Source organism: Chaetodon trifascialis, chromosome 12, assembly GCF_039877785.1.
Source record: "Chaetodon trifascialis isolate fChaTrf1 chromosome 12, fChaTrf1.hap1, whole genome shotgun sequence".
In the NCBI taxonomy this organism is placed as follows: Eukaryota; Metazoa; Chordata; class Actinopteri; order Chaetodontiformes; family Chaetodontidae; genus Chaetodon; species Chaetodon trifascialis.
In genome coordinates, this window is record NC_092067.1 from 6,740,185 (window position 1) to 6,752,650 (window position 12,466).

Genomic DNA, 12,466 nt, shown 5'->3' on the forward strand with positions numbered 1-12,466 from the left:
TCACCTGAAACAGATAAAAACACTTTATTTCACTGATTATTCATAGAGACTGAAAGGAAGAGGGCATACTGTGATTTGACCCTCCGTTCTGCATGTTTCAGTCACCATCAACTGTCAGCGCGTTTGAACATCCTGCTGCAGGCACCACGTTAAAAGAAAATACTGGACTGTACACACAGAGGGGCAATAAAAACTGCCGCAGCCAGTCCGGCAATACTGCAAGGCCACCGTGGGCTGGACTCACACACAGCTGAAGAATAAGTCCATGTACCTGTCCAAGTCAGACACGTAGCAGACCTCAGTGTTTGCTGAAAGGAAAACCGTGCAGAAATTTCAGTTTAAATAATCCGAGTCTCTTTTGTTGTCCAATGTCCTTCTGAAAAGGTCCCGTTGTTTTTGAGTTCAGACGTCTTTTGTAAAATAAATTATCACAGAAGATGTAACATCCTGGCAGCAGTGTGCCCCCGTCAGCATCACAGGAAAGAGGACAGAGCCATCCATCAACCGACCTCACCCTCATTTCAAGCTCGTGTTTGGAGGCAGAAGAAAACAAAGAGCAAGGGTGCACTCTTCATAGAAGTCAAAGGTCATCATCTCACACGCAGTCGTGACATCATCCACTCAAGACCCTGGCACAACCTGGAGGTAAACAAGACATTGGGGGTGTGGAAGAGAGAGGGACAGACATGCAGATAGACAGGCATTAAGATAAAAAGCTCTGTATGGATTAGAACAAAATTAGGAGGAACACTTCTGCTCCATAAAATCCCAATGATTTGAGTGCACACATACTGTAAATTGCATTTTTATGGTCTAATAGAACAAGAATGAGTAATAAATGCAGTTCTCACCCCTCCCCAGTGAGGGCGCAGCAGGCCTGAATGTGCCACTGATGGTCTTTGACAGAGGTAAGCTGAAGGCTCTGGGAGATCTCGGCCACAGACATGCAACCTTTCACATCCTGCTTGTTGGCAAAGACCAACAACCCTGCTTTTCTCAAATCCTGGAGGGCAGACAAGACACATCGAACGAGAAGACGGTGAAGGAATGGAAATTCCTCCGAAGGTACACATTATGTAAAAGTGGGATACAAACATTCCTTGACTGATTGCTTTGACCACAAAGTTGAAGGTATATTCGCATACATTGTTCAACAAAGAATTTTAATTATAGATGAAAAACCTGCACTATTAGTGCACTAATGTGTTACTCTGAGCTAATCATAATGCAGACGATAGACCTGTTTTGTCAAAGTGACTTTAAAAAATGATTGTCTCATAACACTGTATTTTGTTTAGAGCTGCATTGCACTCCCATGTTTGAAAATATTAAAAATCTGTATCAGACTTAGAGTTAATTTTTGTATTGAAAGATCTGTTTGTAAATCTGCGAATGACAAGTAATTTACTACATTTTGAATTTTGTAAATTTGGCGATCTCTTTTCTACTTTTTACATGAGTGTGTTCGTCTTAAACACACCTTCAAAGGTGAATCATATAAGGCTGCATAGCATTCAGCATCATTTACATGTTTGTTGGTTTATGCAAACGGACAGTGCTTTGCAATGTGTATGTCAAAATAATATTTGGGAAATATCCTCCTAAAATTATGAAATAACACTGCATTTTTTTACTTGTGCGTAAAACACAGACAGATGATTTGAGAATTTTTAGAGCTCTGTGATCTAAATCTGAAACTGCTGATCAGTGTGCTGTGTGTTCACATCATTTCTCATTAGGTATTGCCATTACATGAGATTTGTCTACCCACCTGTTTTATAACAATTACACCACTTTTACACTGAAACTGATGGTGTCTATTTAAACACAGGTAAACCCACTAAAAATAGACTCCTTTCCCATTGCCAGAATACGAGTTTGCCTGTTTTTGTTTTTTTTTTCCCCAGGTGTGTCAAGTTAAATACAACAAATGCACCAGAAAACAGGGAACAACATGGAGGCCAGTGACAGTATTTCAGTATTTTGGTGTTTACATTTTCAGATATCTTTTATGTCATGATGATGATGATGATGATGATGATGAGATGGAAATAGAGTGTAACGGGTTGACAGGTCTGTCTGACATCAATGTATCTGACATTTTAACACGTGTCATGATCATGCCAGGAAGGAGGCAGAGATTAGCATGTCCACCCAGGTGTCAAGTTTTCATCAATAAATACCCTTAACTACTGCAGAGTCATCTGACCCAGGAAGCCAGAAATGAGAGTTTTGAGGTTTACTGTCCAGTGTGAAAAAGACTTTGTAAAATAAACCATTGGCATTTATATGATATGTCTGACACCAATCATTACCATTTTTCGTGATACTCACTTCATGTGCTAGCATTCTGTAGAGTTCCTCTTTGGTCACTGAGATCCTTTCTCTGTCTGTGCTGTCGACCACCACAATGACAAACTGCTCAGAGAAGATGGAGAGAAATAATGGACCATTAATAAAAGAATACTACATCTCAGCCAGACTGTAGGCGCGACCCCATGAATAGCACCACAGTCACCCTGAAAGTTATCACTATAGAGAAATGTACGATTCCAGTGAATGATTTCCAGTGAGAAACATGCTGTCTTGACTAATAGATATTTTTACAGAGGACTGATAAGAGAGCTTTATCACATAGTGCAACAACAATCACCTGAAGCTCAATATCAGCAGAACCAATGAGTCTGTGGTGAACTACCTGCTGTATGTCGATCAGTGTGTAAGGTCATGTAGAGAAACATGAAACATGAGAGTAAAATTCCTTCAATGTGTTTGCAAGCTTGGCCAATAAAGCTGACTCTGAACAAAGTTGTAGCCATGACAGTGGACAGTTTGACCTTTGACCACCAAAAGCTAATCTGCTCCTCCCTGAGTCAAAGTGGATGTTTCCACCAAATCTGAGGAACTTCCCACAAGATGTTCCTGAGATATCATGTTCACAGGAAGTGGACGGACAGATAACCTGGAAACATGCCTCCAGCTGTGGATGGCGTAGAGGTATAAAAAGAGTTTCAAAAGTCAGATAACAAACACATAACAGAAACAAAATAATAAGCTAATATTAGCCAATATATTGGCCCGGCCAATGTATCAATCAACCTCTAGTTCAAACAGTTTTATCAGCATTAGTTGGACGCCAAAGAAAGTGCAGCGGTATTTTTTGATTAATGGTCAGTCAACATAACCTTTCATTACCTCTGTGTTTGTGTAGTAAGTATTCCATGATGACCTAAGGGACTCCTGGCCCCCAATGTCCCACATCAGGAAATGGGTGTTGTTAACCACAATCTCCTCCACGTTGCTCCCAATCGTAGGAGAAGTGTGTACCACCTCGTTCATTGAGCTATGAAATACGAAAAAAACTCTTAGATTGTGAGTGACACAAGCAACTTTTACAACAATTCATAACCATACTTATTTACTATAAATGGAGAAAACCGTGACATCATAGAAAGATGCTTTCTGAAAGTGCTATGTTTGAATACTTACAACTGGTAAAGAATTGTGGTCTTGCCAGCATTGTCCAGGCCCACAATGATAACTTTGTGCTCTGAAAGGCAATAAAGACACTTACAAAGAATTCACAGAGCTAACAGTGACATCAATATGTGGGCTAAGTGCTGGGGACTGACTGATGTATGACTCTCGTGTAAACTCGGCCAAGTAATCTGTTTAAAAGATGTCTTTTGATGTGGACCAGCACTGAGTGATTCAAACAACAGCCCTTTTTGTGTTCAGCATTATCCTTCAGAACCAAATTGTGTAGCTTCACCCATTTAGCATAACTGATACATTGTAGCGCTGTGAACAGTGTACGTTCACAGCTACAGATGAGGTAGTGGGTGGTCTTAAGCAAGCTTGTACAATCAGGCTGAACCCAGCAGCAGCTGTGGAGATGGCATACACAGTCACTCCCTCGCTCTCACACACAAAGAGGCTTTACGCATGAAAAAGACCAACATGTGACAACTAGATGAACTGCTATCTTGCTGTTGATACACCAAAGTGACATGACAATACTAAGGTGTCCTACAAGGACAGAATAAAGGTAAAGGCTTGAAGGATCAAAGTGCTGATTGCTTTTCTATACATCTTTTACAACATACTACTCAGTTTCAAGCATCACCACCACTAAACACTCCTTTCAAACCTAGAACTTAATTATGTTGCCATTTTTCCAGTCCTGTGACAACACAGAAGACGGTGTTATTAGTTTTGGCCAAAGGGTAATCATGAGAAACTAGAGCATGAGAGAAAGACATCAAGCCCACATTCTACATTCACCGTTCTGTTCTTTTAAGTGTTTTAAGGTACGGTTTATCTGAATTATCTTCAGGACTACAGAAAAGCCCAGCATCTCACAACAAGCACATGAAGTCATGCATACTAGAGATGCATTTGGTCTGCTGCTGATAAGGGCTTAAAGGGAAATGGCTCTAAAAGTGACTTCGTCGTCTAAAACTCCCACATCAAAATGCAACTGCACAGTTCTTCTTTTGAAAACCAGGGTGGTGATTTTCAATTTTGGGTTATCAAAATTGAAAATGTCTTGAGTTTTTAAGTGGACAACTTTGGTTTTTGGGCCAAGTACAACAACGCAAGCCATTTTATTTTTCACTAAAGGTATTGTCAGTCTGTTAATCATTTTACTGTCAGCAAAGCCTGGCACGCTTTTGCCAGCCAACTCATCCAGCTACACAGAAGGCTCAAAGTCTACTGGGAAGCTGGGAACATACAAAACTATTGTCAAGAAAGCTATATCTGATAATATTTTGGACAGCCACTTCATAAGAATGAAGTCAGTCTGATGGAGGTTTTAACTAAACCTTGAATCTGAATGATAGGATACTGCCGAACAAGTCACAGCATCAGCCTGTTGATTGAGACTGACTGGTTCTTATGTTTGTAACATACTATACAATGTGTTGTGTTCACGAGGACACCTCGTTTTCCTCACAGTGACATGAATCAGTTTCACAAATGCAAGGAGGAGGAAGTGGGTGCCAATTCACTTATCAACAGCTCAAGACAGTGAAGGTACAATTAACACAATGAAATGATTCATAAGATGTACCCCATAATGTTTTTCCATGGATGGTAAATAAAAAGAGTGCTGGCCAACAAATATACTTTTTTACTAATCTAGTATATCGACATAACTACCACATTTCCTATGAAGTTTTACGATGTCCCACACCACTCCAATGTGGAATACACCTTAAAATTCAGTGACATTACAGAGAGTCTGTCACCATGACATAACAACATACCATACAGTTAAATTCTAGCTGTTACAAGAAAAACTAAAACCTCACTAAAGCTGAGGAAGTGAAAGCAGTATGTAACTCTATCAAATTGAACTTAACGTGACAAAAACAGCAGTGAAGAGAAGGGCTAATTCTATTTCGGCACTAGAAATGCCACATCACAGTCGTATGCCTCAGTCAACCAGTCAAGTAACATTCACGTTAATTCATTATTAGCTTATTTATTATAATTATCTTCAACCTGGCAGCACAGAAGATCTATACAGTCAGCACAGTTTGAAGGTGGACAGACAAGATCAGTGCCAACAATTCAGTATCTGACCAAATGTGAAATATGGTCACCATCTCCTCTTCTGTTCCTGAGTTATGGTGTTGAATAATGACCTGAAAAGTGCTTTTTTTTTAGAACTTTATGATGTTACTGTGAAGTGTGAAGCCTTCTCAAGGCATTCCTGAGATATTGCTTTCACAAGAATGTAACGTGCTGTATGTTCACAACCTGAAAACATAGAACATGATACCTCCAGACATCGGCTGTTGCTGGTTGTGGAGGAATTTATAAAAAAAAAAAAAAAAAAAAAAAAAAAGCTTTAGCAAACATAACACAGCTGTCTGCACTGTCTTCAGTGCAGTGAACAGACTGAGACAAAAAAAAAATCTTATCTAAAATATAAAGGTCATGCAGGTGCAAGCTAAGCTTCCTGCATACACTTGAACTAAACAAGAACTGTTAAACATGTTAAAATGAGGGCAGCAGCTCTGACAGTCCAAAGTAGGTGTACGTTTTATGACTATTTTGCAAATTAATTCCTGCATTAGTTGTTTGGTTTAAGAAATGTGATAAAATAGTGCATGATGTCCATCACAATTTCCAAGTGTTCAAGGTAATGTCTCCAACTGGCTTATTTTGTCCTACAACAGTGTAAAACCAAAGACAATCATTCAAAATCCAACAGGACAAAGAAAGACATAGAAAATCCTCACATTTGAGAAGGTGGAACTAGCAAAGTGGGGGTATTTTGGGGTAGTATAAATGATTCAAAATGATAATCAATTATTAGATTGTTTCTGAATTATTTTCTGTCAATCAATTAACTGATAGACAGCCTAGTAATTTAAACTATAATCAAAAGACATTAAGTTTAGATAAACTAGAAACTCTAATTTGGCCATTCTGAAAGTGTGAATGTGTTGTCTGTCTATATCTACAGGGTATACCCCACCTGTCACCCTAAGTGTGGTATAGTCTCCAGGGTCCCCTATCACCCTACACATCATGAGTGGAGTGAATTTTTAACATTAGCCTTTTAGGAATATGGATACACGAGTTAGTAATCGCATGTGCTCCTCCCTGTGAAGGAACTTCTGTTGCTCCACTGGGCTGAATCAATCAGCTGGGGACCGCCATGACAAGACTTCTTGAGCCTAGATCCAGGGGTTGCAACAAAAGCCTTACAGTGACATGATAAATGGAAGCAAAATGGAGCCAAGCTCAGAAGTGATCTAACAGAGGAAGGTGTTATTTGATGACTCGCCAGACAAAGACAGCAACCCAAAATAAGGTGTGGAACTAACAATTACTAAGAAAAAAATGATCAAGTCAAAAAAGATTACTTTTTGTGTTAAGCAATTTCTTTAGACTGCAATTTGTCAGCAAATTGTGAAAGATGTCCAGAGTCAGAAAAGCAACAAGTCAAGGTTCATTTTCTATCAAGTGACTAATGGATTGTATTTGTATTTGTATTTGAATGTATTTGTTTCAGCTTTGATGTTGGGCATGTTAACAGCTAACAAACCTTTCTGTCTGGTACTCTCACCAACACTGTACAATTTAGTGCGCAGGAAGTCACTGCAGCAGAAGCACTGGGAGATGTGAAAGACATTTGATGGACCAAGTTTACAGAAATCTAGTTCAGAGCTGACAGCCTGAAGTGTATGTGCCCTGCAATGCCATGTATTGGTATGACTCAATCTACTATGTGTCATACCAATGAAAACTTAGTTATACCTGCGTAAAAGAAGCGGAGCCAAGTGGAAAAGGATGTTAGGCTACCTGTATTGCTGACATGAGACTGCTAAGTTGACGGATTACAATGGCAGTGCTAAGTAAATCAATGTGATTCAGCTCCTTTATTGATCCTTATTGGCCCGAACGTTTTGCTGATGTGGCTAACTTCAGCGTGCTCTGCTTGTGTAGCCATCTCCAGTCCAGATACCGGTGAAGCAGGCTGAATACCTTACGTTAGGACTCACATTACACAGCTTTGGCAATGACCTTTTTACTCATTGAAGACCAGCAGCCATGGATCCACTTGGTTTCACCGAACCCTCGTTCCAACCCCAGACAGCATAAATAATCTAACACTGAGTTAATGTGGACACGGTAAGCAGAGTTGGTAGTCAACGACTTTCCCCACCAGAAAAGGGAGGAAACAATACGTTACCTACGCGGAGTAAGAGTGACGTTTGTGGTAAACGTATATACAAATAATACAACAGGCAACTGTATGGTGGCAAAACAAGGCTGTAGAGCGCTGTCTCCCAGGCTAGCGTTCATATGATCGGAGCAGACCTGTCTTTCAAAGTGGGCCTTTTCTGACCATCGAGCCCACTTAGCTCCCTTGTCTTCGACAGTCTTATCATACATGTCATGGCACCGTTCTTACCTTGGTGATTAAAAAGCCTCCATAGCTTTGTAAATAGTATTCCCATGGTTGACGATTGGGTTTTCTGATGCCAGCTTGTAACAATTCGCTGTAACTTTGCTAGCTAGCGTTGATGCTATCCAGTGCTATCAACTTTACCTAGCTAGCTAGCTAGCTAGCTAACTACACAGACGAAGAGCTGTCAAAGCTCTTAAATACAACCGCCATACTTGTATGAATTATTCTCAATTATTTCTCTCCCACAGGGTGGTGAACACTGAAGTCGTGACGGTTAATGTGCTGCCGAACACAAAAAACAAACGTTGTCCACTGGTAAACTGGTTGGTATCAGCTGGCTGTGTTGGGCGCTACGCTCGTTAGCTGTCAATGTTGCGCATGCGTACTTTCGTGGTGCTGTTGGAACAACTCATACACAACATTGAGTGAAAACGATGATAATACAGGTAACATAGCAAAAATTAAAATAATGCACAAAGACAAACCTATCAATAAATATATATAGTTTATACATAAAATAATCATACTGTTATCGTTTCCCAGTGAATTCATTGTTGACTAACGCAGATACAGATATTTATTTTTATATAAAATATTAGAACAATCTTTTATCATATTATGTTATATTGCCTATGGTGTATTTTACTGAAATAATGAGTCAATTAATCAATTATTTGACCCACTTTTTTCAGCAAAAATGGAAAAACTTCTCTGGTTCCAGCCTCTCAAATGGAAATTTTGTTGTTTTCTTCTAAGATAGTAAATGGATGATAGTAAATAGACATTTAAGCTTTGCACTGTTGGTCAGAAAAAGCAATTTTGAAGACATCACTTCAGACTCTTAGAAGATTTTCTGACATTTTATAAACCAAATGATTGATAGATTTACAAGATCAAAATCTATTATATTATATTATATTATATTATATTATATTATATTATATTATATTATATTATATTATATTATATTATATTATGGGCTGCACGGTGGCGCAGCAGGTAGTGCGCGTGCCTCACAGCAAGAAGGTTGCCGGTTCGATCCCCGGGTCAGGCGGGGCCTTTCTGTGTGAAGCTTGCATGTTCTTCCCGTGCATGCGTGGGTTCTCTCCGGCTTCCTCCCACAGACCAAAAACATGCTCATTAGGTTAATTGATGACTCTAAATTGTCCGTAGGTGTGTGTGAGTGTGAATGTTTGTTTGTCCTTTCATGTGGCCCTGCAATCGGCTGGCGACCGGCTCAGGGTGTACCCCGCCTCTCGCCCACCGCAGCTGGGATAGGCTCCAGCCCCCCGCAACCCCGAAAGGGATAGGCGGTATAGATAATGGATGGATGGATATTATATTATATTAGTGTGTGTTTTGAACAAAAAACAGTTCTATCCATACAACAGCATAAGGGCAGTTTATTTCATGACAGTTGTAAAATGATACACAAAGTTTTAATCATTGCATCATTCTCTCACAGGCAGTATTCAGATCTTTTAAACTGTTGCTCCAGAGTTGAAACAACACCAATAAAAGCTACGGTATATGGCAGATAAGAACATAAGTCTCTTTGTTGATCTTCCTTTTCCAGAAGCACTGAAGCACAATGAGATGTCTGGCCAATGAACTGGAAAAACTGAACTTGAGGTTTAAATTACAAGATATGTCATGTCATTAAAAGATGATACATGAATCCTGTATTAATTTGCAGCATTCAAGTGAATTCATCTGATTAAAAAGATGCAGGGAAGTTTCCATCAAAGTAGCATGTAAAAGACATTGTGGCAACGCAGTCCTGCCCAAGTGCTTTCAGATAGTTCCTCACTCATTAGGAGTCTTTGATGAAAGGCAAATTGAATACAATAAAAAAAGGGGACCTGTTAAACTGCTACTCAATGAAAATGTATCAATGTTATTTTATTTCACAAAAGCTTTAATCATAAATTAAGGAGGAGGAAACGTGTGTTTTATATCATGTTAGGAGGTGTATGCGAGGCTTCAAAAGAAGAAATGAATGGAATATAATCTAATGATAGTGAAAGTGAAACAACTAACAAAACAAATAAAGGTTTCTTTCCTTTAATTATTGTGATTGTATTTACATATGGAAGCCCTCATATGGAAGTCACTCACTAAAATCCAATTCTATTCATTCCACATGATGTCCTGTCAGACACTTGATAGACAACAGCAGTTGATAACCATATGGCATACAAAAAACATGCTGGCATGAGCATCCTATTGACTCCTGTCCTGGAAGTGCTCCTTCCTTATATTAATAGCTTTTTTCTAAACTACATCATAAAATCTCTGAACGATTTAACATAATGCTCAGAATCAAATCCCCATCAGATGGGTAAGAACGTGAACGCTACATCTGTCAGCACACTTCTAGGTCTAAGTGACCTCTCATTCCTGAGGTTTGGAGCTTTGAAATGTTTGTGTGATTTTTCTATGTCTCTCTTGATAATGGTTAATGACAAAAATGGCATTGAGAAATGACAAAGAGGGGGCACAGGGAGCTACCGCATGGACCCTGAAGAGACCACCACAACACCATCCATGTCACTTCAAAAACAAACGTGGAAAAGTTTCCACAGGGTTTATGACACTCACATCAAGGATAATGGCAAACAAACTGGAGGAGCATTCAAGATGCATTACACCCTGCTTCTACCTGCTCCTGGATGCGTGCAAACGGGTTCTGTGCTGATCATCACCGCTGGATGCTCTGCTGTCGTTACAGTCCTACCTGTATGCTACAGTAACAGCTGAGATGGCGGGGAGGGTCTAGAAGAGCCTACGTCGCACACTATCACCTGCCCGTGCACACGTACTCATATAATGTCCAGCTTTATCCTTCTCTTTAAAACATGACTTTTCTGCTCTACTTCCATCCAGCATTCCCTTGTTCACGTCAAAGCAAGAGCAGGATTCAAATTTTTTTAGGTTCGAATGCTCATTTAGCAGGAGCCAAGGCCAAAGGGAAAATGAGGTACTACACATCAATACAAGGTTGTTACAGTCCAAATGAGTGTAGTAGTTTCATCATGTTACAGCAAAGCTGCCTCATCTCTAAAGTTCATGGCCTACACTTTGTTTACATCAGGTCACAGCTCAAAGCCGGTGCCGGGAGTCCTGGCTGTAGCCTCCTGGCGATCCTCGGTTACGATGAGGCTTGTAAGAATCCTGGTAGGGGTCCTGGTAGTCCTCCTCCACCAGAGGTGAGTGGTCCCGACTGTGCTGCGAGCCCGAAGACAGACGGTTGCGATTTTTCCGCGCCCGTTCGTTATGGTAGTTCTCATCAGCAGGCATCAGGCTGCGACGTTCAACTGGTGAATGGTCTGTTGTTGTGTGGTTACTGTTGCGGTTTCTTTGGGCCTGTTTGAGGAAGTAAATAGTGATTCTGTACAGTGTTTCATTTTGCTAAACATTTAGCAGAACAGTTTAGCAGAATAATGATTTTAGACATGATACAAAATTGGAAAAAGGAAATAATTGTAAATACCTGTTGACAAGCATCATATTTAATGAGATGTTCTTTGTCAAATGCTTGAAAGTGAAAACTTACTTTATTAGAACCCAAAACAGGCCATGTAGGCCTTAAAGGCGAATGTTTCCTCATTGATGTCAATGAGGAAATTAAAAATCAAGGTCAAAGTTCAGCAGCTTCTGTCCACTTGAAGTCACTCAGTTAGAATAGATTCATGAGTGAAGTATCAAACTCCCAAAGATGCTTCCAAGACAACTGTTTTAATCCACTAATCCACTCCATGTGGATGTGATTCATGTATACATCCCAGTACGCTACTCTGGGTGGTGCTCTAGAGTTTTGAAGCGAGCAGGAGTGTGACACATGATTTCACAACATCCCTGCTAAGTGTCTGGGACATACTGACCATCTGGATGGATGCAGTAGCAGACAAGTTGATTATACAGCGAGAGCATTCAGAGAATTTTCCATGAGCATTTTACTTTACGAGCAGTGAATGTGGCAAACCATCAGAAACCATTGTTATTGACTGAATTCAAGACATCCACAACCGCTGAACTCCATCAATAAGGCAACTGCTAACATTTGATAATTGCCTTTCAAGACTGCAGGAGTGTTACTCCAACAATCTGAGTATCATTTTCAGTCTGACGCCATAAAATTTAACTGTGGCAATAATTTATGCAGCTTAACCGGTTATATTTAGCATGACTGAATTTGACAGATAACATAAACATAACCACACTGATAATCAGGACTTTAAATGAACTCCCGAAAAAAAGAGAATACAAGACAACTTTTTATTTTTTGTTTTTTTTTATCTATATGACAAGTTCACCTGAATGGCAGCAGGATACGGGGAGAGAGCAGTGGAGCCCAGATTGCGTCCCAGCAGGGGGTTGAGTGGCGTGCTAAGTGAAGTGTGTGTAGCACGCCAGTATGCCTCCAGGTACTCTGCCAGGTGTTCACACGCATCTTCCAGCTGGTTCTCATCCAGAATAATATCAAACATCTCCTGAGGTGAGAAAGCAAGACAGGAAAGTGTACTTGCTGCTGCT

At 40.0% G+C, this 12,466-nt stretch overlaps 2 protein-coding genes across 4 annotated transcripts in view; both read right to left on the reverse strand.

Moving 5' to 3' along the window:
- On the reverse strand, nt 1-8,301 carry arl5a (ADP-ribosylation factor-like 5A). Its single transcript, XM_070975785.1, has 6 exons — nt 7,934-8,301; nt 3,490-3,550; nt 3,196-3,343; nt 2,335-2,418; nt 852-1,003; nt 1-639 (listed from the first exon to the last, which is right to left on the reverse strand). Exons 1-6 carry the CDS (start codon nt 7,977-7,979, stop codon nt 591-593), a joined length of 540 nt encoding a protein of 179 aa, XP_070831886.1. The 5' UTR covers nt 7,980-8,301; the 3' UTR covers nt 1-590.
- A 1,007-nt stretch (nt 8,302-9,308) lies between these two features.
- The window catches only part of cacnb4a (calcium channel, voltage-dependent, beta 4a subunit), a 249,236-nt gene continuing 246,078 nt past the window's right edge, over nt 9,309-12,466 (reverse strand). For all 3 annotated transcript variants that reach the window (XM_070975768.1, XM_070975769.1, XM_070975770.1), the window contains 2 exons: nt 12,247-12,423; nt 9,309-11,296 (listed from right to left, as the gene is read on the reverse strand). In XM_070975768.1, the coding sequence (XP_070831869.1) occupies nt 11,033-11,296; nt 12,247-12,423 (441 nt within the window). In that variant the 3' untranslated portion in view covers nt 9,309-11,032. The remainder of the gene's footprint in view (nt 11,297-12,246; nt 12,424-12,466) is intronic.